The 26139-nt window shown below is 41.3% G+C and overlaps 1 protein-coding gene across 2 annotated transcripts in view; it reads left to right on the top strand.

Annotated features, from left to right (window-relative positions):
* Positions 1 to 26139, top strand: part of SDK1 (sidekick cell adhesion molecule 1) — a 646346-nt gene that overhangs the window by 499339 nt on the left and 120868 nt on the right. For both annotated transcript variants that reach the window (XM_037910909.2, XM_043523779.1), the window contains exons 19-23: positions 4695 to 4810; positions 7082 to 7274; positions 10237 to 10335; positions 17153 to 17344; positions 19664 to 19785. In XM_037910909.2, coding sequence (XP_037766837.1) covers positions 4695 to 4810; positions 7082 to 7274; positions 10237 to 10335; positions 17153 to 17344; positions 19664 to 19785 — 722 coding nt within the window. The remainder of the gene's footprint in view (positions 1 to 4694; positions 4811 to 7081; positions 7275 to 10236; positions 10336 to 17152; positions 17345 to 19663; positions 19786 to 26139) is intronic.

Below are 26139 nucleotides of genomic sequence, written 5' to 3'. Positions count from 1 at the left end.
TAGCACAGCTCAAGTTAATGTTTTAATATACACTTGTTCAGATAACCATGGAGGTCAATTTTAACTTCAGCACATAAAGAGAGAATTTAGCGTTATGCTTTGAAGTAAATTCAGGATTATATTGCCACATTTTTACTGATAAAAATGGATTGTAGTATGCTTATTGTATGCAATAAAATTAAGCTTATGCCCATTAGCCAGCCTTGTTCTCTCCATTTTTAAAATGCATTAAGATGTAGATGTTGATTTTCTATAAAGAATTCCAAAGATAAATTATACCATAAATCATGCTTTCCAGCATACCAAAGGTTTTATTTTTCTTCTTGTAATAGGTATTTTTGGACTAGAATGATTTATTCTAATTTCAGAACATTCATAAAAAGAAATGGAAAAAATGGTTATCCACATTTCTAAAACTTTTGTAAACACTTCTAAGTGTTTGCCTGGCCTTCTTAGAAGTTTACTAGCATGAGAATTATAAATGAAACCCCATGTTTTTAGGGCCATGCTTCTTTTCTGTTAGTAAATTCTCAATGCTGTGGCAAATGACAGTTCCCACAACGCAGATTTCCCAGTTCCTAAAAGGTCCTCTGGACTCTTAGGATAAAATCCAGGCACCACTGAAATCAATGGTACCAGGATTTCACCCTTAAAGAAAAAGGTGATGTCCAACAAAATGCCAGCTTATTCCTATTTTGGAATGTGCAGGATACAGAAAATGTTTTAGAACAACTTTTTTAGGAATGTGCTGTTAGGACTGGCTTGATATTTAACTATCATATATCCTGCATAACAATATTCGGTCACCTTTACATATATTCGTTGTACTCTATGAACAACAAACTATTCCTAATGGTATTCTCTGATTTATATGAATGAGTGTTAGAATTTCATTTTTCTGTAGGCATATCTGTCAACCAAAACATTCAGATTTTATACACCCCCCCCCCCCCAATATAGTCAGAATTAATTGAGAAGGAAAAAGGGGAGAGGATGATGCTTGATTTACCCCTCATGTCAAAATACCATGCAGGAGGATATTACAATCCATCAATGAGCTGTTGTCAAGGCTGATTCCCCACTCTGGCACTTCGAGTGCAGAAGGTGGGGGCCCGCAAGGATTTTAAAAATTAATACTGGCCACTCCAGGCTTGTATTAAACTCCCAGGGTTACAGCTTCTCTCTGACCTTGGATGGGTAGATGCTGCCACCACCCAAGTGCAGAAACCCCTTTGAAAACAGAAAGGTGCACTTGGGAATTCCTTCCTTTGGGGTACCCTCAAACCCTTTCATACACCCGTCTGGGGAAGAGCGGAGAAAGAAAAACAAAGGAAATCAGCTGTTACCACCAGTTAATTAAACATGCACAAACCTCTTAGGACTCAAAAACCCAATCCTGTTTTTAAAAAAGGTAAATATTTATTAAAAACAAAGAAGAAAGAAAATACATCTGGAACTTAAGCTTTTTGCTAGATCTAAAAAAAGTTACAAAAATTAAACATCAAGATAGCTCTCGAGGTTCAGCTTAAAGGTTACAAGCAAAACAAAAAGCATCTGGAGTTAGCACAGAGGAGTCCACAAGCCAATAAAAAAATAAAAGAAATAACCCTAATTGCATCTTTCTAGACATTCCCTAATTTATTTACATTTCTGGGGTTCAGATAAGCAATCTTTAGGCATGATCTGATGGTTTTTCATACCTGGCTTAAAGCTTCTCACAGCATAACTGCTCTCCTCTTTCCTAGAGAACAACAACATACAGACAAAAGGAAGTTTCCCCCGCATTTTAAAAAGTTCTAGCCCTCCCATTGGCTCTTTTGGTCAGGTGCCCACTACTTTCCTTTTACCTGTGGGCTTGTTAACCCTTTACAGGTAAAGCAAGTAGAGAACAGCTACTAAGAGGAATTTTATGGCTAACTGACTGGCTGGCTGTCCATAAAAGGGAGCTCCCCACCCCCCTTCATTTATCACAGTTGTTCATAACTGTCTAATGTCAAACTAAGTGTAAAAAGGTGTTTAAAACAGTTTTCTCCTATAATAGGAAATCTGAAAAATATATTCTAAAAATAATCAAGAAATATACAGGAAGGCAGGAATTTTAATTTACAAAATAAGCTTTTCTAATGTGAGCCATCAAACATACAAAACACTACACAGGGAAGCTATGAATAGGACTATACACACACCACAGGACTCCAGTGACATGAAAGGTTTCATCAGAGTTTTGGTAAGAAGAGGTTTGTTTATGAGTGTTACAGGGTGGGACTCACCACCTCCTGCTAGTCATCCTGGGAATTAGCTCTCGGCCGTTCCAGTCCACCTTCATCTAGTGGCGTCACGCCTGCCCTCACTGCTGTCTCCACTCTTTGGACCCGCGTCACTCCCCAGACCGCAGCATCCTGTTCTGGGCATGGCCATCTGGCTGTGCCCCACTCTGCTTTCTCCCTCCCTTCCAGGGCAGGGGAGGACAACAGTCCTTAGTCCCACCACTTGCTTCAGCAGCCAACTGCAGTCCAAAGTCCAGCCCCTTACCTCAGGTGCAAACTACAGTCTGGATACTGGCCACTCTCCTCATTGGCAAGTGAGGTGAAAGGAGGGGGAGGGGGAGAGACCCAGGCCCTCCCACTACTCTGGGTCCCAACCCAGGGATCTTTTATCCAGCAGCCACCTACTGCCCTCCTCCAACCTGCTGCCTATTTGCCCTGGGCCAGTTCCCCCATAGCCCTAGAACCCTCTCAGCCCTTGTAGCAAGGCCCCAGCCTGGCAGTGGTCAGCCAGAAGCTCACCCTCACATTCTGCTCTATATATGGTGTTTCCTCAGGCAGCCAGTCCTCCTCCCTTACCTTCCCGGGAGAGATTCCACTCTGCTCTGCTGAGCATTCCTTTATATATGGCCCTCGCTGGCCCTGAATGGCTGCTCCAGCAAGCCTTCCCCCTATTGGTGGGCTCAATAAGCCCTTTCCTGATTACTGGGTTCTGCGCAGCCTCCCTGATGCTGCTTTTAACCCCTTCTGCAGCTGCCCCACCACAATGAGGGATAATATTTCCTAAGCTATGTATCATACAGCTGTAATGCTATCAAAACATTCTCATGAATCTCTAAACCATAAGAACTTTATAATGGCAAGAGATAGCATTATAAGCCTTATAATGCATACTGGGGATTCTAATGTATGGTAGGAATAATGTTCTACTTTCAGTGGTAATTTAGAGCATTCTGACCCCAAACTTGCTGATTTTGTAAAATCCATGAGTAATGACATCAGAAGTCAGTTTAAGGGTATAGAATTCTGCTTAATCAATGTATGGTGACATACTGTTACAGTGTATATAGAAGGGCGAAAGGGTAGTAAAGATGTAACAGAAATTCCAAGCCATATAGTCATCAAGGAATTTCAGTGACATAAAATTAAACAGAAGAGTGATGCTTGAGTAGTTTATAATGTCATTCCTGAAATGCTTGGTTTATACCCCAATTTTCCTTTGTAGGGCCCATCGGAGGAGATCCTCAACTGGTATAAATGTGTCATGGCTCCATTGGCTTCTATGCAGCTGGGACTAATGTATACCAGCTGAAGATCTGCTCTCTTATCATTAGCTGATTGTGAGTTTTTAGTAGTTTGGGGTGGGTTGGTTTCCACTAACATTTTTATTTCCACTGAGCGCAGCTTCTGGTGGATAAATAATCGTTTGTGTTTTTTCAGACCTTCTGGTGGCTTGTCTTGCTTTTTAGTTCCTCCATAGCAAGAGGATTTTCCCACAATGCCTTTGAATCTTTAAAAGCTTATGACCTGATTTTGAAAAGCAGGGAGCAACCACAACTCTCATTGGACTTAGTGGGAACTGGGGATATTTCTCAGACTCAGGTTATTAATTTTTCCTAGAAAAGTCCAATTTGAACATAATGAAAACAGTACTTTTAAAGCATCAAAAACCATGGTGGAGAATTCTTCCCTTTATGGAATATAAACAAACATGGCCACCAATGGATAGGTCTCTGAAAACATCTATTATTTGTGACCTATATTATTTTTGCTAACTTTCAATGGGTTTTGGCACATCTTGGTTGAATATGCATATATTATATGAATAAATACCATAATAGGATGGAAAAAGCAAAGGAGAAAAAAATACTTTATTCCAGGGGATAATCTGTATTTCACAGGAGATTTCTTCATCATACATTTTTCAGAACAGTAAATGATATACAGATGCAGTCTCCTTATTATGATTCCTCAATTAGAATTTCTATATGTTCACATTATATCTTTGCTTGTCTACTTAGAAGGCTTGTTTGATTTTAAAGGGCTTAGGGAATTTCTTGGTGAAACCATTGATTGCCCTTACAGCCATGGATAATTGAAAGAGATGTATTCACCTATCATCATCTAACCTTCTGTCTCAAGCCCTTAGGAGAAGCTCATCGGTGGAATAATAAGCCACAAGAACTATTTCATCCCCTCACTTTACCCATTAAAGGAATCTCCACTAGAAAATGAGAAATAACCCAATTACCTTTCTCTTTAAGTCGCTGCTGGGCACCAAAATCATAAATCACACGTCCCTTTTCTCAGCACTGTTGTTATTTCCTGTGAATCATGAATGGCAACTAAAGGTTTCTAAATTCATCTCTTCTTCTCCTCCCTGTCTATCCACCCCACCCTCAATCTATCTTCCCTGGTGACTTTGAACAGTGCCTACAGCTCCACCACAGAATGTGCAAGCTGAAGCTGTGAACTCCACAACCATCCAGTTCCTATGGAATCCTCCACCACAGCAATTTATCAATGGTATCAATCAGGGATACAAGGTAAACCAAAGTTTGGATCAAGGCAGCATAACTTTCTTGATATATAATTTTCTTGGGGCCAGATTGGAGAATTCCGTGTATCTCCAGAGCCCTGCTGTATATCATCAGAGACAATGTCTTACATCAGAAGGAAGCTTATGTTAAACTAAGTGAGCTGTTGTCACTGCTAACATAACATCTGCTGATTATGTAAATTCTCACTGAGAGGACGGGAACATTCGATCGGTTGCAAATCCTAATTCCTTTGATGCTAGGGTAGAGATTTTCAAAGGCATAAATGGGAGCTAGGTGCCCAGTAACTTGGAAAGTCAATGGGAATTGGGTGCATAAATGACCTTTGTGCCTTTGAAAATCAATTCCTATATTTCTATCTACTCTAAGGCAAAATTCCCACTGACCTCACTGGGGCCAGGATTTCACCCTAAATTCTTTTTTCCAGTTTCCCATGTTTTAGATTTTCTCTTTTGTTTCAATCAGAAGCACTTAACACATGTAATTCCAACTTTCAGTCCAGCAATTTTGGAGACTTTTGTTGCATAGCTATTTATGTAAGTTGCAAATTCCTTTGCAACTGTATAAAATGACTAAAAGCCTGATATATACCTATCAACAGATAGTGAAAACTTTATTGAAACTGTCAAAACCCTATTTGCTTGGATTTCTTTAATTCCATTAGATTGCAACAGCTTTATAGTTCCTGCTTCTCATGGGAATTCTGAATTGTATTATGTCGGGCATGAAGACAACATTTCTGCTACATTTATATCTACCACATAATTTTTTTCATGCTTTATAAATTACTAGTTGAAGTCAGGTATCTTTTCTTTTCAAAAGGGTTTCACCAGTTACATCTTTCACTGGCACTTTATAGGTCTGTTTCTTAAAGAAACCTGTAAGGTGCCTAAATATAAATGCCCTGATTTTCAAAATTGCTAAGCATCCAAAAACCCAGTGAAGTCAGTGGGAGCCACAAGTGCTGAGTACCTATGTGAAGAAGGCTAATACAGTCCTAGGATGCATCAGGAGAGGTATTTCCAGTTGAAACAGGGAAGTGTTATACAAGGCACTGATGAGACCTCATCTGGAATACTGTGTTCAATTCTGGTCTCTCATGTTTAAAAAAGATGAATTCAATCTGGAACACGTGCAGAGAAGGGCTACTAGGATAATCCAGGGGCTGGAAAACCTATTTTGTGAGAGGAAACTCAAAGAGCTTGACTTGTTGAGCTTAACCAAAAGAAGATTGAGGGGAGATATGATTGCTCTCTACAGATGCATCAGAGGGATAAATACCTGAGAGGGAGAGCGGTTATTTAAGTTAAGTGCCAATGTGGACACAAGAAAATTGGCCATTAACAAGTTTAGGCTCGAAATTAGGCAAAGGTTTCTAACCATCAGAGGAGGGAAGCTGTGGAACAGCCTTCCAAGGGGAGCAGTGGGGCAAAACCCCTAACTGGCTTCAAGACTGAGCTTGATAAATTTATGGAAGGGATGGTATGATGGGACTGCCTATGATGGCATGTGGCCCATCAGCGACTTCCAGTAGCAAAAATCCCCAACAGCCAGAGACAGGACACTAGATGGGGAGGGCTCTGAGTTATTACAGAGAATTCTTTCCCAGATATCTGCCTGGTGGGTTTTGCCCGCATGCTCAGCAGCTAACTGATTGCCATATTTGGGGTCAGGACGGAATTTTCCCCTAGGTCACATTGGCAGAGACACTGGGCGGTTTTCGTCTTCTCCTCCAGCATGGGTCACTTGCAGGTTTAAACTAGTGTAAATGGTGAATTCTCTGTAACCTGAAGTCTTTAAACCATGATTTGAGGACTTCAGTGACGCAGCCAGAGGTTATGGGTCTATTGCAGGAGTTGGTGGGTAAGGTTCTATGGCCTGTAATCTACAGGAGGTCAGACTAGATGATCACCATGGTCCCTTCTGACCTTAAAGTCTATGAGTCTATCAACAGGTTACTTAAAGTGCTCAAATATGGATATAATAACCTAACTTTTTGCACCCAGCTTGTAAAAACTGTGGCCATTTATTTTTAAAACATGCTTTTTATTCTCTGTCAAGAGTTGGTAGTAAGGTACATATCCATTCAGTGAACCCAGTAACAAGATTATCTCAAGTTGCACAATGATAGAATTTACAATTGTTTTCACTCTATTGTTTTTTGTAATTGGACTAACAAGGTCTTGGCAATGAAGTGTATTGTGAAAAGAAACAACTTTTAATGAGTGTTAATCTATATTTAAATTTTCTCTATTCCAGCTCCTGGCATGGCCAATGGCTGCACCAGAGTCTGTGACCGTAGTCACCATTGCTCCTGATTTTCATGGAGTTCACAGTGGCTGCATTACCAACTTGAAGAAATTCACTGCTTACTACACATCAGTTCTGTGTTTCACCACACCAGGAGATGGACCACGAAGCCCACCACAGCTGTTGTGCACTCATGAAGACAGTGAGTATAGCCAAGTCCAGCCAGAAATCACCTGCAGTGCCTGAAAACGGTTCTGCTAAAGGTGATGGCCAAAATTTTCAAACCTTGGTTCCCAAGATTAGGCTCCTAAATCCATATTTAGAAAAGAAATAAAAGCATAAAAAAATAAAATTCCATAAAAGAAAGTGACCTGATTTTCAGAGGTGCTGTAGCACCCACTGAAATCAATGGGAGCTGCAATTGCTTGGCACTTTAGAAAATCAGGCCACTAGAAATTAAAATATTTAAATATTCAAATAAGGATTTAGCAGCCTAAACTTAGGCACCAGAAGTGAGGGGTTTTTTTTGCCAGTAAGTACATTGAAAATGTAATTACTTTATTTGCATGCTGCAAATGTTTTATACAAATATTTTTTATGTTCACGTATTTGGAAGGTGAGTTCATTGTTCTGATCCTGTCCGCCAAATCAGGCTCAAATCTGTACCAAGAGATAAAAATGAGTCTGGTAGTTCAGTGTGGAGGTTATTTCCTGCATCTCAAACCCCACACATTTTAGCCCAATTTGGTTCATGTGGAGGTGTCTGTTCAAGAGAGGTTTTGGATTGATATATCTGGAGGGGTGAGGGTGGGGGGGTTGTTGCAGGTCAAGATTAAATTGCAGTGGCAAAGCTGTGTGAAGGAGGCTTGCACAATTGTCTGTCATCAATAATCTTAGCTCTGGGCAGTATTTTTAATCCTCTTCCCCTCACTGAGCATTGTACTGGCAGCCCAAAATTTAAAAGTCAGTTAGAAAAAACTGCTTAAGATATCCAGGTTAGCTAGTGGTTTTAGAAATATTGTTTTGTCTTAATAACTGTTGGTTAGGCTAGTCATTGTTCTTACAAAGAAGAGACTGGGTATGGGCAGCATAAGCGTTCAAGAAGTAAGACTTCAAACGCTGGCCCAGTTGTCCATGAGGGAGTGTTGAAAGAACATAAAAGAAACTAGCTATTTATCCAGAGAAGTGTGATATCTCTGTGCTCAAAGAGCAGATTTCCTGCTGCTAGAACTTTAAAACGTTAGCAGATCACTGAAAAAGCATTATAACTGTCAGGAATCTATGAGCCAATAATTTAACCTCATACGTGTTTACCGAAGGATTAAAGCTGGAAGACAAGGAAGAAAGAGGAACAGTTATTGTATTTGCCTAATACTGAGTAGGTGGTATGATTTTTTAAAGACTCTACAGAGAATAATTTCCTTGGAGTTGCAATTGCTAAATGGAGAGCTGCCGTTAGGATATTTGTACATACTGTATGATCTGTGCATTCAGAGGACACACCAAATCCTTAGTGTGGCTCCAGGACTTGAGTATAGGTTGACCAGATGTCCCGATTTTATAGGGACAGTCCCAATTTTGGGGTCTTTTTCATATATAGGCTCCTATTACCCCCCACCCCCGTCCCGATTTTTCACATTTGTTATCTGATCACCCTACTTGAGTATTTGAGCTTGGTGCTTTTATGTGGATTTCATTTCATATTTCACCGGACACTTCTGCATGGTGAAAAAAGATGCAGACTTTAAATCTAAAGAGAACATGATTCTTCCAGACCTCTGCTCACACTTGAGTTACTTTCTGCCTTTCTTTACAACAATGCTTGTTGATTCTTCAAAAGAATTTGTTTGCCGATCAGTTATAGATCAAACATGAACTGACATCCAATAAAACCCAGCTTTTGGTGGCTTAATATAACCCATGCCATCTTTTCAGAATTGTACAACAAAATTAAAATTGGACTGTAACTGCAGCAGCAAATTGGATTGCAACTTTGTGGGTAGGGATATCAAGGCCAGGGATATAGATACCCGCTCCTGAATATTGCATACCTACTGTTGTTAGATATTCCTGAGATTTGTACCAGAGTAGCAGTTCTTTCTATAATGCTTTGACTACTGGCTATTGGAGAGCGGTCTCAGAGGTTTCCCTCTCTGGGATTGCACAATTGCAAATGTGGCTATAGCCAGCCTACTGGCAGGCTTTCTTTTTTCATGGTGGAAAGGGAATGAGAAACTACACAAAAGTGAAGAGGAAATAAAATACAAATTTGCAGCCCAGAAATTCCCACCTGGTGTCAGCAGAGCTGGAGGACAGCATATTCGGGTAGGAATCCAGGTAACAAAAAGCACAGTGAATATAAAGTAAGCCAAAAGCTCCCTTTTCCAGTTTATCGATTGAAGAGGAAACAGCAAGTTGGATCAAAAATCAGTCAGGTTGTCTTCCCTGAAGATCAGAATTGAGGGAGAATAGTGTATTCTTGACAGTCATTCCGTTTTGTAGTTTCGTTGCACACCAGGGAACTGAACATTTCAAGAGCTCTTGAGCTACACCATAAAAATCCTTTAAAAGTTTCACAAAGTTGTATAAACTTTACAGAAGATAGTTACCATTATACTGGAGATTTTTTAGAGCTGTTTTGCAAGAGTTTATCCAGGTGCTGATTGGATAACACTGACCTTGATTCGTGAAGTTAAAAGACCCTACCCAAATGAGAATTCTGCTGATACTGCTTCTGCAGATACAAGGCCTGATAACTCAGCCCCTGTAAAGGCACAGGAAAAGACTATAGTCTGCATGATATTGTTGAGGGAGAACAGCAAATACAATTGCTTTTCAGGATCCAGCTAGCCTGATTGTTCTAATTAGATTAGACCAAGAAGAGAGACGGACAACAAGTTGTGTGTAAATCTCCTGCTGCCAGTCTCTTTAGTTCTCTGCACAGTGAGGATGAGGACTGGATAAAATAATTTATGTGATGATAGCCAGAGTGATTCTTATCACCTTGCATTCCCCCTCTCCCTTGCAGCTCTTACAGATGTCTCCTGCTGGTTCCACTGGCCCTGTCTCAGTGTTTTATTTCTTCAGTGCTAACCTTGCCGCATGAATCACATCAAAAGTAAATGGGGATCTCCTATTAACAGATTTCCATTTCTGATTGCCAGAGCCAGGAGCTGTGGGACACCTGAGTTTCACTGAGATTCTGGACACGTCTCTCAAGGTCAGCTGGCAGAAACCTGTAGAGAAAAATGGCATAATTACAGGCAAGTATCAGATGTTATCCTTTAAAAGAAGGTGTTGGAATGTATTGTTGCAGTGAAAAAAATGGCTGGATAATAGAACATTTTGAGAGAGCTGCCTACCAAGAATGCACACTTCCCACTTCCTCTTTAGGGTAATTGAAATGTCAACTAGGGCATGTTACAGAAGGCACAGGTCCAGTTACCACCAGTCCATGATTGTGGCCACTGAGAGTGCACTCGGTATTAGAAATCAACTCCCCACAGAGTCTTCAAGCTTGTTAAATCTCCCGCCGGTTCCACCTGCATTACTAGATTTCTGAAACTCTTTGAGACTCTGTTTGACCCTTGGTGCTAAGGATCAGGACTTCCTGATGCTGAATTTACAGCTGGGAAATCCTGATTGGCAGTGCTAAGAGGTTACAATTAAGATGAAATAACAAGTTAGCAGAGTTCTTCACACTCTGATCAAGCAGTCTAGCTATGGGTCATTTGACAGAAAGACTTGAACATTATTGCTAAAATATAGAATATATTATAACAGCACAGGTTTCACACTCGCATGCTACTTCACCCTTTCCTGCTATATATCCATATACTGTATGTCAATGTGGTTCAGAGAGCAGCCACGCGCTATTCTGACAAGGGGAGTACATACCTGAGAAAGTTCGTGCAACTTATCCACATCGGTAATATTGTCATCAGATGGAAAGCCTTAGAGAAAACAAACAGTGTAGAGGATGAAAGATCTGTTTCTCAAAGGAGTATGATTTTTCAAAAATTGGCTTCATTCCAATTTTGAAAAAGCCTGAAAATTTCAAAATTCTCCAGTGACAGGGTATATAAACCCTACACTTGCGTGGAAGGGGATAAGGCTGCTTTGGGCTGGAGTGGTCCTGCCTCTCCGCATTGGCAAATGGTGCCAGGACTGGAGCAGGAGTTAGAAGGAGGGAGCTCCACTCAGAAGAGGGCGACCCTGGGAAAGGAACAGGCTGTTGAGCTTCTCCAGTCTCAAAAAGAGGGTGGAAAGCCAATAGAGCCTCTGCCCTTTGTGCAGGAGGTGCGGATCTCTTGAGCTAAAAGGGGGGAAAGACTGAGACTTGCATTGAAGACCCAGTAAGCGCTGAAGGAGACTACAATGCCCCCGGGACCCTGTGAAGTAAGGGAGGCCCATATCCGGAAGGGAGCTGCCTAGTGTTATTTCCCCATTCTTTTCCTTCGTATCTTTACTTGACCTCATTTGCTCACTGCAGGCTGTTTCGTAGTTTCTTCTGAGAAGGGAGGAGACAGCCAAGAGGCTTTATCTGGCTGGTTGAATGCTGGCCCGCTAGAAGGACATAGCCCTGCAGCACCCACTGGGGTGGGGGTAATTGGACTCTCACCATGCGCTCCCCTCAGAGCTCCTAAAGGGGGCACTGTACTAGGACAGATCCATGACATCTCTGCAAAGGAATTTTTATTTAATTGTTTTGGGTCCATGAAACATTTTGTTTTGACAAAATTGCAACATTTCATTTCAAGTTTTTTATAATTTTGTATTATATTGAGCATGCGTACCACATTCTGATGGCTCTGAATAGAGGTAGCTCTTCTGAAGTTTTGCTCAGAGAAATCATGCCTTGATCTCAGTGGTCTTGGGGCAAAAACTGATGGTTGCAGAAAGCAGATCTGTAACCGTTGTATAAATCTGGCCAAAATCTTCAAACCTGGGTGCCTAAAATTAGGCACCTGAGTCCATATTTAAACACCCAAATAAGTGGCCTGGTATTCAGAGCTGCTAAGTGCAATCAGCTCCCACTGAAATCATTGGGAACTGTAGGTAGGTTTGACACACGTCCTGTTTTCAGCCGAAATACTCGGTCAAAAAAAGGACCCTGGCGGCTCTGGTCAGCACTGCTGACAGGTCCATTAAAAGTCGGGTTGGTGGCACAGCGGGAGCCCGGGGCTAAGGCAGGCTCCCTGCCTGCCCTAGTTCCTGGTAGCTCCCGGAAGCAGCCGCCATGTCCCTGCAGCCCCTCGACGCATGGGCGGCCAGGGAGGCTCTTTGCACTGCCCCCGCCCTGAGGGTCAGCTCCACGGCTCCCATTGGCTGGGAACCGCGAGCAATGGGAGCTGTGGGGGCAGCACCTGCGGGCACGAGGGCAGCGCACAGAGTCTCCCTGGCCGCTCTTGCATCTAGGGGCTGCAGGGACCTGGTGGCCACTTCCCGGGACCCACGGTAAGCACCGCCAGGACCCCACACCCTCTCCCACATCCCAACCCCCTACCCCAGCCCGGAGTCTCCTCCCACACCCAAACTCCCTCCTGCAGCCTGCACCCCCCCACAACACCCTACCCCAGCCCCTCCTTCTCCAAACCCCTCATCCCTGGCCCCACCCCAGAGCCCATGGCCCCAGCCCAGAGCCCTCACCCCTCCTGCACCCCAATACCCTGCCCCAGCCCAGAGCCCTCTCCCACATCCTGAACCCCTCATCTCTGGCTCCACTCCAGAGCCTGGCCCCACCCCAGAGCCCTCAGCCCGTCCTGCACCCTAGTCCCCTGTCCCAGCCCGGTGAATGTGAGTGAGGGTGGGGGAGAGCTAGTGACAGAGGGAGGAGACAGATGGAGCAACAGATGGAGTGAGCGGGAGTTGGGCCTTGGGGAAGGGGCGGGGTAGGGGTGTTCGGTTTTGTGCGATTAGAAAGTTGGCAACCCTAGCTGTAGGGTCTCAGCACATCTTAATAGAAGGGCACTTATTTAGAAAACTAAATATGGTTTAGATGCTTAACTTTAGGCACCCAGATTTAAAAATTTTGGACCATGACATTCTTTGAGGATAAACTTTAAAGATAAATATTTTCTCCAATATTTACCAGTTACATATATTCGGTTGTATACATGAATTCAAGTGAAGTATAAAAATAAAATGTGTAAATAAACACATTAGCCATATCATTTTCAACTATAATCTCCTCATCTCTCATAAGGGTCAGGCACTTTTGCCAGTTTGAGTAGCTATGTTCAGTTTATCTAATTGCTCCAGTACTTTGAAGTGGATATGAGATTCTTCTTTAGTTCCTGTCATAAATGCTTCTGTGATATTGTGGATTATTTCAGACAGCTGCCCTATTCTATCCCAGAGGTGAGTACATTTTGGTTTGGGGATAGGGGAGTGATTCCTGGCTGTATGTTACTAATCTGATTTAGCCTGTCATTTCTGTTGCTGCCGTCACTGTAATATCTAGCATAACATGCTAACTATGTGAAGTTTGTAAAGCATTCTGGGTTCCTTTGGGGTGAAAGATGCTATACAAATATAAGATATTATTATTACTATTGAATGGTTTCAGTGTTGCTTTGACAATTCCCCCCAAATTAACACTGCACTTAGCAATCTGCCCTCTGCATAGCAGATCACAATATATTTGCTGCTCCAGAGCTGCTCTGCTGGAAACAAGCTGCCATCTCCCAGAATGATTTGGAAACCTGATGGAGCGAGATGATGGGCTGTTTCATACACAGGGTAAATTGTTTTAGAAGAAAAGAACTAAAAAAAAGCGCTGTTGTTTATGAGGAAATACAGGCAGGAAAAAACATGGCAGCCAAGGTTTATAACTTCCCCTTTTAGTGGTGTACATTGTGTTAAGGCTGGGAGAAAAGGATGGCAAAACCATTAATTTCCCTGAATGGCTCAAGGCTTTTACACAGTGCTGCTTGGAGATCTAAGAGTGCTTAGAAAGCCACTGCTTCATCACTTCTGCTCATTGATATCATTTACTATGGCTCCTTTTTAATTCTGGTGCATGGAATGAGAGGAAAACGCAGGGGGCATAGCAAGGCAGGCAGCCAGCCTGCTCTGCTAAACTGCCCATAGCTCTCATTGTAAATTTCAGTATCTTCCTCTCTCCTTCAGTAAACTCTGATTTATGAGAGCCTGGATGTAGATGGACAGTTTGTGATTGGATGTACTGGTCTCTTGTAGAGAATTTACTCCAGATCAACAGAAAATTATTTCTGAAACACCTCTGGTCGTTAGTTTTGGTTAGACAGCAGTTTAGGGAGAAGGTGTAGTGCCAAAGCATAAGGAAGACTCTGTGTTACCTTTTGTCTTCTTGCTTACACTCAAACCAGATGAAACCATTGCTGTCCAGCCCCATTGGACTCCACTGCACACATCCCTGGCATAGATTATGTCTGTAAAACAAAGAGGGCATTTTTTCCAGCCACATGTCCCAAAGTTCTGCCCATCTGTCAGTCACTGGTGCTTAAGTGCTATGTCTTTTGGATACTGTTTTTGGAGTTCCTTTCCTTCATTGCTGTGTTTGTTTGTTTGTTATCTTGCCTGATTTCACTAGGCTTCATTTGTGTGTGTGTGTGCGCATTTTGGTTTGTGTTTTTATGTGGATAGACTCTAATTGTTTTATTATTGGAATTGAAATATCCACAGTAAATGGTGCCTCTGCTTTTGCTCTAGATTGGCATTGTAAATGATACGTCTGGGTGTATTTTTCCTGGTGACTCTTTTTTCAGTAAATAAAACCATCAATAATACTTGCCCAATATGCAGCAAAACTGGATCTCTTTCCACATGCAGTACAGCTTTGGAGTAGTGATGGGCACCCCATAATATGTACAGAGGTGAATCCTCAAAATTTGGTGATTAGCCAAAGCTTCTCCTAAACATACTACATCAGCAGAGGAAAGTTCACATTGTTTAACTTAGGACAGGATATTGTCACTTGTCCTTTGGGCACAGATGGATAGGAAAAACATTGCAAATCCCTTATTGATCGTTTAGTTTAAAAACATCTTCAAAAGTTTTATTTTGTTTGTGCATTATGGGTGAAATTCCCCCTTCCCCACACACAGCCTCAATAATCAGGATGCTAAGCAGGAATGGAGAAAATATCAGCCCTCTCCACAAATCATGGGCAGATTGCAGGGCTGCAGTGCAACTCCTCTCTGACCACTACCCCAGCTGTGAACTGCCCTTTGGCAGCTTCTGGGCTAAGAGTGGCTACTGATTGTGTACCCCATGCAGCGGTTTTGAGTCACAGGATTCTGCATAGTTGCGGTTTTGTTGGTTCACCTCCCAACCCCCCACCCACCATACTGGTCTATTTGGAGCAGCAGAGTGCCCTCCTCTGAGGTGTGCAAGGGATGAAGAAGTTCCCCGTGAGATCATTCTGCCCATAACCCCATCACTGGGCAGCAAAGAGTGGGGAGAGCCTTGCTCTTACTCTGTGTTTCTGTGACCTTCACCCTTTATTAATAGGTCAATAGACCCCTTGTTCAAAGTCTGCATCCTCATAGACTCATAGACTTTAAGGTCAGAAGGGACAATCATGATTGTCTAGTCTGACCAGCTGCACATTGCCAGCCACAGAACCTCACCCACTCACTACTGCTCTTAATGATTTTTTTCAATAACTATCTGTGCTACACAAAGTATGATCTCTCTGGGAGATAATACTGCTTGCTTCATGTACGTTAATGAAACCCCACAACACCTCTGAGATGTAAGTTGATTATTATCATTCCCATTTTACTGATGGGGGAAACTCAGGCACTGAGTGTTTAAATCGCTGATCTAGGATTAGCATTCAGGAACTCCTGGTTCCCTCTCCAGTATCTAATTTGCTAGATCATGTTGCTTCTCTGAAGTAAACACTTCTGATTAAAATCACTGGACATTTTGTTATTTCAACTTGTACGTATTAATCACTTATGATGTTATCGCTGAAAGCAACGTGAGTTGTCTGAGTTCAGTCAGCACTGGGAGACGTTGAGGAAGGCATGTGGTTGGAAGGCCTGGTTTTCCCTTGCCAGTGTGTTCCCAGTACAGTCAGAGGTGTTCCTTTCTAATACTCATTTGAATCACATCCTTTGATTTCGAGAGCTGCATGTATTTTTTGCCCTGAGCCAAATCACAGGGGCTGACACAGTAAGGTTCAAATGTCCTCAGGGGAGAATAAAGTTGCCATAGGAGTAGGAAGGGGCAGAGCAAGCAAGGAGAACAAGGAAGAGAACAAACACATTCAGAGACAAAATTGAACAAATCAGGCTGTAGAAACTTTTGAAAGTTCCTGGAAGGCAAATGGATATAAAAGAGATAAGACAGGAAAGATTTAACAGGCTGGTTCCAATAGAAGAATGAGGTGGAGGGTCAGGCTTTGTAGGGATTAGGATGATAGGTTGGCTACACTAGGTTTTTAGAGGACAGGATAATGATTCACCTTGCTAAAAAGTGTATGCAGCAGGAAACTATGGGGAGTAGAGGTTTTTCCTGCAAGATCATTATCACCTGATTTGTAAGTATTTCTAGATCCTCAGCCTAGGAAAGGAGTCGCCCTGGTAGCTGTGCATAGATTTTTCACTGAAGTTTCCAACTACTTGCTGGTGAGAAGAATTTGAGTTTTTCAGTGTCTCTTCCTATTCATTTTTTAGAGTTCATAAATTGAAATCCCACCCTTCGGAGAAAGATGATTCCTGGGGTTCCTCAACCTTTTTATTGTGTATGCTACATACTGATAGAAGGCTCTTCCATGTAAACCACCTGCCTTCCCCTTTGGAATTTCATGGTCACATGATATCCCAGTCGCCGCCACAATAATTGCTCATGTGGAAAAGTAGTATTGGAAAAGTATGTATTTTTAATTGGCCTTAATGCATTAAGTGCGTTTTCCTTTCTGTACAAAGGTATCCATGCTGGAGGAGAGCCAGCAACATGACCAGCTAACTCTCCACAGCCCACCAGCAGCAAGTGCTCCACCACAGTGTGAACGTCTGGATTATCATGGATAGGAAGACAAAGAACACACCATTGTTACAACTCCTTGACGTCTGTGTAATTGTTTTCTAGGCTACCAGATCTCCTGGGAGGTGTACAGCAGGAATGAATCTCGTCTGGCTTGCACTCTAGCCAACACAACCCTTGAATACAAAATCACTGGGCTGTCGTCTCTCACCACCTACACTATTGAGGTGGCGGCTATGACTGCAAAAGGCACTGGGTTGGTCACCTCCTCTACCATTTCCTCTGGAGTGCCTCCAGGTTGGTAAAACTACAGAGAATGACCCAAAGTATACTGACTCCCATGTGCGGCCGTTTCCAGGAAACACTGGTTTCCTGAGTACAGTAATAATAATTCTTTTATTTTTAACGACGAAGACACAGTACAACATAATTTAAAAAGTATAGAAGGGATGGATGAATGAGAGGGAAAGGTAATAAAATAAATACTTATTATAGAATCTTTCTGCATTTATAAAGTAACATAAGATATGGGGCAAGCAGTGATCGTTATTAAAAAAATCCAAATAAACCACAACTTTGGGGGGGAGGGAATTTAGATGCTTTTTAAAAATGAAGAAAGATTTTTCTCTTTGTAAGGATTAGAACTGCAGTGCACTTGGACTGTAAGATATTTGTGTGATGCAAATAAAAAAATATTTACAAAAGTGGGAAGTGTTGGCATGCGAGAGATCTTGTAGAAGAAGTAGTTCTGCATCCTAGAGCTTAAGTTGCAATAGTGGGACTGCTAAAATGGGAGTGGCAATGTACAGCTACCTTTCAAGATGAGATTCAGAGGAGGAGGTCTCAAATGCAGTAACGCTGTTTGACTTAGATCTGCTTTGAAAATCTAAATCAGCTTGGCTATTTACTCTGAGGTGTCAGGTCTCTCTCTGGTGTTACCTAAGATTTTCATTTCCTCTAGAGCAGTGCATGGCCTAACTCCTTTTGTGCATTCCGACGTAGATGTGTCAGTACGTTTAGACTAGTTCAGTGCAGTTTGCCTTCTTTTCACTCCTACAAATATATACCAGTACATTTTGTCCCATTTTGGCAAGGTCATTTACCAATCATACTTCCTGTGAATATGAAATATGAGTCAAGAAATGCTGTGCGTTCCTGTATCCTCACAACGCATGCCATAAAAGTCTCCTGTTTTAATTTTGCAGTTTTTTACATAGTACAACATTATGAATGATTACTAATTATAATAATAATACTTGGTAGTGCAGTTGGAGTTTCTATGCTGCTTAGAATACAATCTACAAAAAAAGGTATTTGGTCCAATTTTACCACATTCTTGGGGTCTGACTTTGTTGATAACTCAAATACCAACATCAAAAAACATGTACAACTCTACCCCAATATAACGTGACCCAATATAACACAAATTCGGATATAAAGCGGTAAAGCAGCACTCTGGGGGGGGCGGGGCTGTGCACTCTGGTGGATCAAAGCAAGTTTGATGTAACGCGGTTTCACCTATAACCCGGTAAGATTTTTTGGCTCCGAGGACAGCGTTATATTGGGGTAGAGGTGTAGTTCAGCCTAAGCTTTTTGCTTAAGCTTGGCTGATCATGGGATTTCTCTGGAGAGACTTCTCTGTCCTATACCCCCATTTCTTCTGCCTAAAGAGTCACTCCCACCTAACTTATTTCCAGCATGTAGTTAACAAACCTGATCTGCCACACTGAGTCAGCAGATACTGGTCAACATTTCTCTGCAGAGTTCCAACACCTGCTAACTAGGTAGGTTCTCAGAAATCCCTATTCCAAGAACCTTCCATCTCATAGACTCATAGACCTTAAGACCTTAAGGCTAGAAGGGACCATCATGATCATCTAGTCTGACACCCACTCCTGTAATAGGCCCATAACCTCTGGCTGAGTTACTGACTTACTGAAAAACTCAAACTCTTCTCCTCAAATCTTGATTTACTCTAGTTCAAACGAGAAAGTGCCCCATGTTCTACAGTGCAGAGAAAGGCAAAAAACCCACAGGATCTCTGCCAATCTGACCCAGGGAATATTTCTTCCTGACCCCAAATATGGTGATCAGTTAGACCCTGAGCAAGTGACCAAGACCTAACAGCCAGACACCAGGATCTCAGAGTCTCTTACTATCATTTATATATTAAGCCTCTATACATCTTATGAGGTTGGTAAATATTATCTCCATTTTATAGATGGGGAACTGAAGCACAGAGAGTTTAAGTGATTTACTTGAGGTCACACAGCAATTCACTAGCAGAGCTGGGAATGGAGCCCATGTTTCCGGACCATTTTAACCAACAGACCATGCCTCTTTTTCGTATGTAGCCTTTATGGTGTGATGTTAATCTAGATCCCTCAAGACAGGGATATGTCATTTTATTAGTCTGTAAAATGCCATGCATACATATGGTGCAGTATAAATAATATAATTATATATGCCTGTGTAGAAAATTAAAGTATTTGCTCTATTATAAGTGATATACTGTACTACTTGCTGAAATATTGAATGTCTACTTATTGATCTGCATACTTGTACTCTAAATCCCAAAGTATTTCTACCCTTTTTAATTTGTTTTAATTTCTACAGAACTCCCTGGTGCCCCATCTAATCTGGTTATTTCTAACATCAGTCCTCGCTCTGCCACGCTTCAGTTCCGGCCTGGGTATGACGGGAAAACCTCCATCTCCAAGTGGATAGTAGAGGGGCAGGTACGTACATGACAGAAATCTGTTGATGAGGTTCCTGATCAGTAATAGATCATCTGAATCTTCCACTGGTATTCAAATAACATTTTTTATGAGCTTCAGATACAAGGTCTTGACCAGTGGACTGACTGTTTTGGTGATGTTTGGTCTCTTGGGAGAGAAAGTAGAGGTTAAAACCCAAGAGAATTCAGAAGGGTTAGCCAGGAAATGGCAATGGAACAACCAGAGGGAGAAAGGGGTGATCTGTATGTTTTAATTTCTCTGCACAGGCAGAACAAAAAGATCAACAAAGGAAACACAGGAGCAAACTGAAGGTTTCTTGTGTGGGTCCTAAGATATTTACCGTACATAATATATCTGAGAGGTCTCATCCTTTGAATAATTCACATGGACCTTTGTAAGGAGCTTTGTATGTATTTTCAGGGAAAGGTAAGATGAAACATAAACTAAGCGGCAAAGAGTCCTGTGGCACCTTATAGACTAACAGACGTATTGGAACATAAACTTTCGTGGGTGAATACCCACTTCGTCAAATCATTACCAAGTAATGAAATATGCCTGTGTTTCCTATCCAGGTCTTTAGATATGTATAGGGTGAATTGTCTTCCTTGTTAGTTTTAAACAATATTCCTCCTGGTTTCTGTCATTATGCCTTGGAGGAAATAAACATTTCTCAGTTGTTCTCCTGACAGATGAGTTGTGCTTCTTCTTTTCTGCCCACAAATCTTTATAAATAATATAATCTGTTTTTGAACCCAAATGTTGGCTTTCTTCAATCAGTGTTATCGCTTTAGATATGTTGATACAATTCATTCATTTGGTAATGAGATCATTGTGAACTAATTGGTACATTTTGATCCATTGACCTACACTTTATTGCATATTACAAAGTGAAATGGTGAAACCTACAATCTGATGGTTTGGCATATTCTGAGCAGCATCTCTATCGTGGGACACCACAAGGATGTTGCTGGGAACTTGTTAATTTGTGAGCTACATTGGATCACAAAACACTATTGAAATAAAATGAATCTCAAAGTCTTAAAACAGCTTAATAACAATTAAGGGCAAAATCCTTTCCTCCACATCCATGGAGGGTCCCAGATGCAGCAGAGCTTAGAGGCCTTCTGCTGTGCCAGGTAAGGGTATTCTTGGAACCCCAACAGGAATCCACATAGTATGCATGCTCTGAAGCCACGCTCTGTGTGAGCTCCCTCACATAGAGGGATTTTGTGGCCAGGGGAGATGCAGGACCTGGATGAGGAGTAGGAATAGTGTCTGCGAAAACACAGATCCACCAGCCATATTGTCTTCTGTAGAAAGGGTCTCACCAGGACTGACTGTGGAGTAGCACTCCTACTGCTGTGCAGCCTGGGAGTGAGGAAGGATTCCTCTTCCATTGCTCTCTTCGAATGTCTCCTCTGCACCAAACCCAGCTCTGTGGACTTGATATGGTGGGAGGACTTGCCCATGAAGGCTTTAAAACTGTTACAGCCCACAGTAATGATTTATAGTCTTTCAGATCTTTTCCCTTCACTGACCTAACTGCATTTTTAATAGCATTATTTTTGTGGACAAGGTTCCCTTTTAATTGTAGCATTCTATGAAAAAGAACCCAACTAAATCAGGGATGCTTTGAGCCTGAGATTTATCACTCATGAATTACTGAAGGAATGTTTCCAGTCACTGGTGCGTCTGCTGAAAGCCCCTGATGCCATGACACGGAAACAACTGCGAGTTTAAAAATAGAAATTGCTAGCCTGAGCAAGGCGCTCTTCATGCCTCTGGCAATATAGTGAGCTGAACAGCTTCTTTTGCTTCTTGTGTTATATTTTACCTTTCAGAGACTCTGTTTTAGGGTAGTGTTTTTCCTTTGTCATTTCCCCTTACATTTGAATGTTACAGTTAAAGCACACATGGAAACAGCCTGTGGTTTTCAAATCTAAAGCTTTTACTGTTTCTATCAACTAGAATCAAATTTAAACATCTGATTTTCACAGTATCACAAAACTGTTTTAAACTGTCATCTCTGCAGCAGTCATGGTGGTGGTAATGGCTGCTGTACCAATACGGTTACATTTCATTCCTAAAATTAAAATAAAAAAACACTTAATGCTTCTTTGTGCATTGTAGCACTATAATAGCTGCTGTGCCCAGAGGCTCCAGCCTCCAAATGATTTCCCTGTGGTAGGGGGATGCTCAGTGGTTGCCTGTTTAGGGGGCATTGCCAGGGGAAATGAGGTGTGGCTATTGGTAGCTAACGCAGATTTGAGTAGCCTTTAGGTTGCTCTAATGTGTGTCTTAGCTCCAGCCTTTGAGCAGAATGCTCCATGCTCAGAGGAGTGCAAAGGGCTGTTGTGCTGCCACCGCTGAGGATCTGGCCTACAACCTGTTATAAATGCAGCAGTGTGCCTTAGGTAGTACACTGGTCCTGGATTCCATCACCTCTGGGATGACTGAGGGCACTTGAGGAGTCACTGCTGATTTACTCTCTTGTAATTTAGATCAGAATCGGAAGTCAATATCCATACGTGAACAGGACGGTTTTACTGCCTGCTAATACCTGGGTTCAAACTTCTGTATTTCTGCTGCTAGTGGAATCTTTGTCACCTGAGAACTTGTGGGGGATGGAGTTCTCTATGCCGCTTTACTCTGATAGTGATCTCCTCAGCTTCTCCAGGAGAAATACAGAACTCTGAATGGAGGTATTGGCATATAAGCAAGGAAGAAATTAATTTTGCAATGCATTGTTTTGTTTGAAACTGTCTTCATTAATCTGCACATGGACAATGCTAGATTACCGATTAGGATACCTCTTAAACTTCTTATTTATAGTCTTTTGGAAAACATAAAATACTCCAACACAATTCAAGGACTTAATTCGGCAATACTTACTTATGGGAGTAATCTTACTCATTATAAGTAGTTCGATAGTCTTTAGTGAGACCACTTGTGTCAGTCAGAATTATTGGACTTGTCCCAGCCATATATCACGTCACAATATCTGGTATAAAAAAGATTAAAGAAAAAAAGAAATACAAGCTGTAGGACTCTAATAGTAGCTACTTAGTTAAATTTAGGAACTTAAATAATTTGTTTTTGTTTTCATCTTTTTAAAGTCTTTGGAGTTCCTCTTAAGCTTCATACTTGACAAACCCATCTCAGCTGTGTGGGTGTGCAGTGTACATACATTCCATGGAGTGCTGTTGCCTGCTGTATATTTGGATCACTAGCTTTCTCTTATGCAGAATTAAAAGTGCTCTTTAAGTTTCAGTTTTCAGTGAGGGAGGTCATTGTTTTAGGCCCACAGGGAAAGAATATTTAGCCCATGGTTGTGTGCTGGATACCCACACATGGGCCAGATCCTGTAAGATGCTGACCATCTTCTGAGAGGTGCTGTGCACCTTTTACTGGCATTAGCTTCATGAAGGAGGCAGCATGGGTCAGTGATGAGGTCACCAGTCTGGGCATCAACGGCTCTCAAACCCTTCAGGAACTGCTTGGCACCTTGTAGAATCAGGCTGAAGAGGTGCTGAGGAGCTGTTGTTATAATTGTTATTGTATTGATTGGTTTCAAACAGACACCATAGGGAAAATTCTTGCCTCATTGAAATCAAGGGGAATTTTGCCATTGATTTCAATGGGTCCAGGACTTTACCCTTGTTACCCAAATTTAGATCTTTCCCCAAATACGGAATTTCCCCCCAGAAATACATGGGTTTGGTCAATATTCAGTCTTTGATCATGGAAAGCTTTGAAGAACAAGATCTAGTAGAATATCAAGGCTAGAAACAAGTGCTTATACGCCAGTAGAAATCTGGGAGTTCCCTTCTATTCAATGGGGTGGCTGTTGTTTAAAATTCTAGTAGATGGAAACATCTGATACTGTCATTGTGACACTTGTATGGAAAGAGTTTGAGAGGTCAAATTTTATATTCTAATGTAGTGGTTTTCAACCTTGTTTCATTTGTGAACCCCTACAAAATTTCAAATGGAGTTGTGGCCCCCTTTGGCTATCTTAGACATAGTCTGCGGACCCCCACAGGTCTGCAGACCACAGGTTGGAAATCGCTGTTGTAATGAATGAAACCGGATTGGATGTGTATAACTCTTATACTTGGGGAACAGATATAAAACCAGGTGTCTTATGTGAGCAATCACAACCAGCCAGCACGGATCATGTTTCAAATATTGAGAATTAATTGCTTGCGGTGAACTGTATGCAGCCAAAAAGAATGGATGAAAAAAGTACTGATTAATTTAGAATAAAGCATCAGTCTGAGGAAACTGCAATATGCTCATGAACATTTCAGGAATAGAGAGAGAAGCTGATTTTGTCAAATAAATTATTCATTGTGAATAATTCATTTAGGGCCAAATTGTGACCTAGCTAATGCAGTGCAATAAAGGCGTACCCCCTTGCAAACCCACAGTGGCCATTTGCATCATGGGTAACAGTGCATTAGGACAAAGCCACTATTCCCCCCACCCCCATGTAGGTGGGCTGCATTGTATCAAGTATAGACATATTACTATTCACTCTCTCTCCGGAAGTGCAGGGGAACAATCTCCCTCCCAGGCTGTAGCTCCTGGGGCAGCACAACAATGTGGGCTCATGACAAAGCATGACTGAGGTCTCAGCTGACCTAAGTATGATATTGTACTCTCACACTCTGTGTTTTATGGGAACTTGGTAACCATGAGGTTATTTTCCTTTATTTCTGCTTCTGCAACCATGAAATAAGTTTAATTTACTTTGACCTTTTGACTTCATTCCCTGCACTTAGCCCACTATTCCGTCTCTACTGGGTCTTCTTCCAATATTCCAAATCTCTGAGCCACTACAAACAACTTCCACCAGTTGTTTGTAAGGCTGTCAATTAATCACAATTCATGCATGTGATTAATGCAAAAAAAAATTAACTAGATTAAAAAATAGTTGCGATTAATCGCACTGTAAAAAAGATAAACAAAAGAAATCTTATTTTTCAATTCACCTCATACAAGTTCGCTCATTCCAATTTCTTGTTCAACCAATTGCTAAGACAAACAAGTTTGTTTACATTCACGGCCGATAATGCTGCACAGTTCTTATTTACCGTGCCACCTGAAAGTGAGAACAGGTGTTCGCATGGCACTGTTGTAGCCGGCGCTGCAAGTTATTTACATGCCAGATATGCTAAACATTCATATGCCCCATCATGCTTAAACTTATAGGCTCTAAATTTTTACATTATTTTGTTTTTGAGTGCAGTTATATTAAAAAAAAATCTACATTGGTAAGTTGTACCACTTAATAATCTCTCAATAAAGAGATTGCACTACAGTACTTGTAGGAGGTGAACTGAAAAATACTATTTCTTTTGCTTATCTTTTTACAGTGCAAATATTTGTAATCAATGATAATATAAAGTGAGCACTGCACACTTTCCATGCTGTGTTGTAATTTAAATCAATATATTTGAAAATGTGGGAAACATCCAAAAAATTACAATAAATTTAAATTGGTATTCTATTATTGTTTAACAGTGTGATTAAAACTGTGATTAATTGCAACTGTTTTTTCTCTCACGATTAATTGTGATTATTTTTTTAATAATTTGACAGCCCTAGTTGTTTGTATATATAACAACACCCTGCCACTAGAACATTTTCCTTCTTTCTTCCAATATATGGTAGGAGGCTGAGTCAGATAGGAGCAGGTGCAGGACATATTATATTCAATTTTTGGATGAGTGACCTTTTTAAATGTCTAATACTGCATGAACTCTTTGAGCTAAAAACACTTGTTTCATAACATTGGGGAGCTTGGAATCCCAGCTTGCAAGTAATTGATTCCCTCCTCTTGTCCACTGGTGTATCTCCACTGAGGTCAATGGATTTACTCCTGATTTGCACCAAGGAAAGTGAAAGGAGAACCAGGACCTTTAATTCTAACTTTGGCTGGGATTGCGATATCAAACATTAAAATCTCATCACCCTGATTTATAGTGAATCGACATGGCATATTTCTTAAGAGGTTTATTAAAATTTATTAGCAGTAGTTTTCCTCTTTCATTTTGTACAGTTAAACCCATAGTACTGAAGCAAACTGGATTTCCAAACCAGAAGTACAAAAAATAGTCAGAAGACCATTTAAAAACATTTTTAAAATTGGTTTTCTGTGAAACAACCAGCATTGGCAAAGTAGAGAAGGGTGTGGTGTGGACATGAAGGCTTTATTGACATCTGTTCGGAATAACTGACTTGTGGCTTTGCCACTGATGAGTAATGTGGTCATTGCAAACTCGTGTCAATAAATCCTTCATATTGCCACACACCACTATGTACTCCAAGATATATTCACTGCCTAATATA

This window comes from Chelonia mydas, chromosome 10, assembly GCF_015237465.2.
Source record: "Chelonia mydas isolate rCheMyd1 chromosome 10, rCheMyd1.pri.v2, whole genome shotgun sequence".
NCBI lineage: Eukaryota > Metazoa > Chordata > Testudines > Cheloniidae > Chelonia > Chelonia mydas.
This window is presented reverse-complemented; position numbering and strand designations above follow the sequence as displayed.